Source organism: Populus trichocarpa, chromosome 4 (genome assembly GCF_000002775.5).
Source record: "Populus trichocarpa isolate Nisqually-1 chromosome 4, P.trichocarpa_v4.1, whole genome shotgun sequence".
Taxonomy (NCBI): Eukaryota; Viridiplantae; Streptophyta; class Magnoliopsida; order Malpighiales; family Salicaceae; genus Populus; species Populus trichocarpa.
The window spans coordinates 12,229,412-12,234,686 of NC_037288.2; the positions used below are offsets into that span (position 1 = coordinate 12,229,412).

General features: G+C 35.9%; 1 protein-coding gene across 2 annotated transcripts; it reads left to right on the forward strand.

The window, feature by feature from the left end:
* The first annotated feature begins 382 nt into the window (after positions 1–382).
* LOC7463055 (probable mitochondrial saccharopine dehydrogenase-like oxidoreductase At5g39410) lies at positions 383–4,145 on the forward strand. 2 transcript variants are annotated; one of them, XM_002305344.4, is made up of 3 exons: positions 383–801; positions 952–1,276; positions 3,266–4,145. In XM_002305344.4, exons 1-3 carry the CDS (start codon positions 440–442, stop codon positions 3,953–3,955), a joined length of 1,377 nt encoding a protein of 458 aa, XP_002305380.4. In that variant the 5' UTR covers positions 383–439; the 3' UTR covers positions 3,956–4,145. The 2 variants fall into 2 exon arrangements, with proteins under 2 accessions (XP_002305380.4, XP_024455855.2); XM_024600087.2 differs by having other exon boundaries at positions 391–801; positions 913–1,276.
* Positions 4,146–5,275: the final 1,130 nt, after the last annotated feature.

Sequence of the window (5,275 nt, forward strand, 5' to 3'; positions counted from 1 at the left end):
ATTCATTCTCAACTTTTCAATTTAGTTTTTTTTTTGTTAAATATTGTTTAATTTTTACTTGGTTTTAGTATAAAAAGATTATTTTTTTTAATATGTGTAATCTTGCATAATATTTTTTTTCTTTAATTTTATTTAATCTTGTATGTTTATTTTTATTATCGTTAGATTAAATAAAATAATAATTCTAATAAACAAAACGATAGGGTACATGGACTATATTAAATATTTTTATCCATATCTATTTCTTGATTTTTTCAGTTTAACATTAAATTATTGTTAATATTTTTTTGTATTTATTAGTAGAAATAATTTTTAATTTATTTAATTAAATAAATGCATATATTCTTATTTAATTAAAGAATTTTCTTATATAAAAAACACTTCAAGAAGTCTATATACGGTAGCAAACCAAAATCTCCCGAGAGATTCAACCAAAAACATGGAAGCTAACTCATACCAGTCTCAACCAGTCTCACAACCACCTCTCTATGATCTAATAATCTTAGGAGCTTCTGGTTTCACTGGAAAATATGTTGTCAAAGAAGCCCTCAAGTTCCTCAATGTCCCTTCTTCTCCTCTTAAATCTCTTGCCCTTGCTGGTCGCAATCCCACCAAATTAGCTCAAACCCTCAAATGGGCCTCCCACCCCGACCACCCTCCTCCAATTCCTATCCTCACCGCTGACACCACAGACCCTGCTTCTCTCCACCACCTCTGCTCCCAATCCAAGCTCATCCTCAATTGTGTCGGTCCCTTTCGCCTTCTTGGCGAGCCTGTTGTCGCTGCCTGTGCAGAAACTGGGTACCCTTTTTTATTTTTTCTCTATGTTATGTCTCTGTGTTCTTATGGATAATTGGTGTTGTAACTTAAATGAAGAGAATGATGCTTGTAAATTGGATTTTTTTTGTGTAGTTTTTTATGGGGTTTTTTGTTTGTTGAAAATAATGCTAGCTGTGATTACTTGGATATATGTGGGGAGCCTGAGTTTATGGAGAGAATGGAGGTGAAGTACCATGAGAAGGCGATGGAGACAGGTTCTTTAGTGGTTTCTGCTTGTGGGTTTGATTCGGTTCCGGCTGAATTGGGATGGATGTTTAATTCCAGGCATTGGGTGGGTCCGGCTGCACCAAACCAAATTGAGGCCTATTTGAGTCTGGAGTCGGAGAAAAGGATTGTTGGGAATTTTGGCACATATGAATCCGCGGTTCTGGGGGTTGCCAATGTCGAGCAGTTGGTGGAGCTGAGGCGATCAAGGCCCAAAAGAGCAAGGCCAGCTGTAAGAACTTTGTTGTTTGTCTTATGATTTCCTTTTAATGAAAGCAAAACAAAAGTGTAGGTCAATCCCTCTGATTGTGAACATTATTATAATCAATTGTGGTTTATGTTGTTTGTTTGCACGTAACTATATTATGATATGTTAATTATTGGTAGGTGTGCATCGAGAACACGCTAATAATGCTCTTAACTTCGGTTGCACTTCACAATGTGATAATATGCTAAACTGTAATCCTGTCTAATGAAATCACTTTAATAAGTCTCGTAAATTATAACCATTTTTCAAGTAATTGTCTAGTTCGTGTTTCCATTTTCAATCTTTGAATTAAGTTAGTTTATTTTCACTAGAAGAAACATTTCAACTGGTGAAGATTATAGGCCTACTACATCTGGCATAGAATGGTTTGTAATATAGAATGAAATATATTAAGGCAGTCTTTAATGAGGCTTCTGAAGTCCTGTGTGGGATTATTAAGTTGAAATGCATTTAATAGTACCTAAATAAAAGTGAAGGTTCCATGTGGTTTAGCAACAGGAATTTTTAGGTTGTGTAGCCACTGTTTTGGCCCTTTGCTGCAAGAGAAGGGTGGATTTTATTTTTATTTAATAGAAACTCATGAATAAGCTAGCATTGCTTTAGTTTTTTGAAAAAATTCCTCTGTAATGTCTTTTCCCCCCTGCCTCTGCTCTTTCTTTATTTGTCCTCTGAAGGCTGGTGGGGTGAGTACTTTGTTGCGTCCATGCAAATATCAACAAGGTACCTAAGTTACTACTGTTGAGCTAATGGACTTTTTATACAAAAACTGTGATCTATAGACTATTGTGTGTCCTGCAATATGCTCATGTTGAAGGCCTTGTTTATACTTGCGACAATAAATGTCTAGCTTCCACCACTACAGTGGCACCATTACTAGTAATTTCTGTTGTTGGAGGGCCCTGGTGGTGGAAAAGTATACAGTAGGCACATTATTTAGTTATGATAATATTATGATGGCCTATCATGTTGACTGAGAATGTCATTGGTAATGCCATGGTGATGGTGGTTTCAGCAACTGTAATATGCTGATTGTAGCAGCGGCGATGGTCTAGCTAGTGGTGGTGGCAGGTGCCAGCGAATTATATTTGTGCATGGGTAATGTTGGTGGTCGTATCAGTAGCGGTGATGCTGAAAATGTCGCCGTGCCTTCAGCTCTAATTATATTATTAATATTGCGTGTCAGTGGTAGTGTCTTTCTTAAGGGTTCAATTCTTGACTTGCGTGCTTCGTGAACTTGTCAACATTTAAGCAGCAGTGTGTTTTATATCTTTCTCATGATTGCTCCTTTATGCTTGTGCCCTAATCAAGTGGTGAAGAGGTTGCATGGCTTTGGTTTATTTTACTTTCAAATCTTTCTTGAATAAAAAGAAAAAGAAAAAGAAAAATTGAAGGGGAAACATCAACTGTACTTTGCATGTTGAGTATTGCAAAGGAACAATGCAAGATGGGAGATTGTTGCAATGGGTTGGTGCACAAGTCTTCATTTTTAGCATGCATTTATTACTTGGATGCTAGCACTGATAAAAAATTGAAGTTCACCCGAGGTGTTATCTAAAATGCTCTGGATATGAATTGTCTTCAATGTCATGATGTTGGTCTGTTCCCAAGTCAGGATAAGCCAATAGCAATAATATTTGAGTTTTACTAGATAATTTCCAAATGTCTGTCTGATTGCTGTTTGGTTAAATTTGTTATTGGTCCCCAGCTCTAGTAGGTAAAAAATATTATCATTTCCTTAGTTTTCTTTTACCATATGCATCAACAAAGTTTGCCTAGTTATCAACATAAACAATCTTTGATGCATGCATTATGCTTCCTAGTTGCATCACAAGATGTAGCTAATGTTGCCAATTCACCTGCATTTTTGCAGATACCTGATCTCTTCCCTCCCAAAGTACCAAGATGCATGCATTATGCTTGCAGCTAATCTCTTTGATTCCCTTGTTCTTGCAGATTCCTGGTCCCTTTCCTACCAAAGGACCAATGATAGATCACCAAAAGGAGATTGGTCTTTGGGCTGTGAAGCTACCTTCTGCAGATTCTGTTGTTGTTCGTAGAACTCTTACAACTCTGACAGAAAACCCTCGTGGTCTTCCTGGACTCAATGAGAGTCCTGAACAGATTGAGAAGAGGGACGCTTTCTGGTCAACAGTAAAACCAGCCCATTTTGGGGTGAAGCTAGGCTCTAAGACTCTACTGGGAGTCTTCCGATTCATTGCAGTTGGCATGTTCATTGGCCTCTTAGGTAGAAATGCTATTGGGAGGTGGCTTCTCTTAAAATTCCCTTCATTTTTTAGCCTTGGTTGGTTCAGGAAGAAGGGTCCCTCAGATGATGAGGTGAGAAGTGCTTCATTCAAGATGTGGTTTGTTGGACGCGGCTTTAGTGACATGAATGTTTCTCAGGACAAAAAGAAACCGGACATGGAAATAATAACACGAGTAGTGGGACCTGAGATCGGCTATTTAACAACCCCAATCATCTTAGTTCAATGTGCTCGTATTCTTCTAAGCCACCGTGATAACCTGCCGAAGGGAGGAGTTTTTCCTCCAGGGATAGTATTTGGCCCGACAGATCTCCAAGAACAGCTCGAACAAAATGGAATATCTTTTGATCTCATTTCAAAAAAGTCTATTCTGGCTTAATTAGTTCAAACTTGTCAAGAAAAAGAGCAAGACCTTGGCTAAATAGTAACAGTATTAGCCATGTTTTTCTTGGTGCTTTTTTTTTATCAGACATGTAAGGAACAGAAGTGACGTTTGGTTATGCCTTGTTGAAGTAAGCTATATAGCTTTGATGAGATTATGGCTTGAATGAATCTGATCTCTTGCGTAACTTGCATCCTTTTTCCCGTTTCTAATCTTGTATCGATGAACATTTTAAATATATGGTAATGACAATAAAGATGCAGACACTCGAAGAAAGGACACTGTTTTTCATGACTTCAGAACTTCTTCCTAGCCTCCTCTTCTCTGATGAACATTGCCTGACCTCTCAATGATTCATTCCCCATCATTGCTTGGATCCTTTCTGCGATTTCTGCCCCATTAACCGCTCTCTCTCCATCGCACCCCCAACTATTAACCCTTGTCTCTGCATTGATACTTTGTGACCGACTAAACATCAGTATATTAAAATAATTTAAAAGTATAAAAAAATATTAATTTAAAGTAAGAAAAAAAATAATTTTATTTTAAAATATTTTTAAATAAATACGCTCTAAGATTCACAATCCCAATTTAATTACTGAATTCCACCAACAAGGACTCAAAAATCCACCAATTGCTCGGTGACCTAATATACCCTCTTGGTTTAACCAATTCTTCACCACCAGTCTCTTTTTCTTTAGCCTTTCCATCAATTGTGTCCAATCACCTCTTCCAGCACTCCATCATCTTTTCTATCAACTTTCTTATCCTTCATTACCCATAAAAGTCTAATCCCACTCTTTACTAGGAAATTTAATGAAAATTTTGATCTTAATCTCTAAAAAATAAAAGATTTTATTAATTTATAAATCTTAGCAAAAACTTAGACTTTAATCTCTAAAAATTAAATATTTCATCAATTTAAGGAATTTAATGACATTCTTGATGGTAATCCTTAAAAATAGAAGACTTCATCGATTTGAAAATTTTACAAAACTATCTGGATGTTAATCTCTAAAGATAAAAGATTTCATCGATTTAAGAATTTTAATGAAAGATTTGACGTTAATCCCTAAAATAAAAGATTTCACTGATTTGAGATTTTTGATGAATTGTTTTACACTAATCCATAAAAATAGGAGATTTTGTCGATTTAGGAATCTTTGTAAAAACTTTGACCTTAATCCCTGAAAATTAAATATTTCATAGATTTGAGGGATTTAATGAAATTCTTGTAAAGGATTTCATTGATTTGAGTATTTTACAAAATAATCTGGAAGCTAATCTCTAAACAAAGAAGATTTCACTGATTTGAGA

Excerpts from the sequence above, each read along its gene's own strand:
- LOC7463055 (XM_024600087.2), top strand. The coding sequence starts at position 440 with ATGGAAGCTAACTCATACCAGTCTCAACCAGTCTCACAACCACCTCTC. Across the intron at positions 802-912 it reads GCTGCCTGTGCAGAAACTGG|TTTTTTATGGGGTTTTTTGT; the intron begins GTACCCTTTTTT and ends TTTTTTGTGTAG. Across the intron at positions 1,277-3,265 it reads CCAAAAGAGCAAGGCCAGCT|ATTCCTGGTCCCTTTCCTAC; the intron begins GTAAGAACTTTG and ends TTGTTCTTGCAG.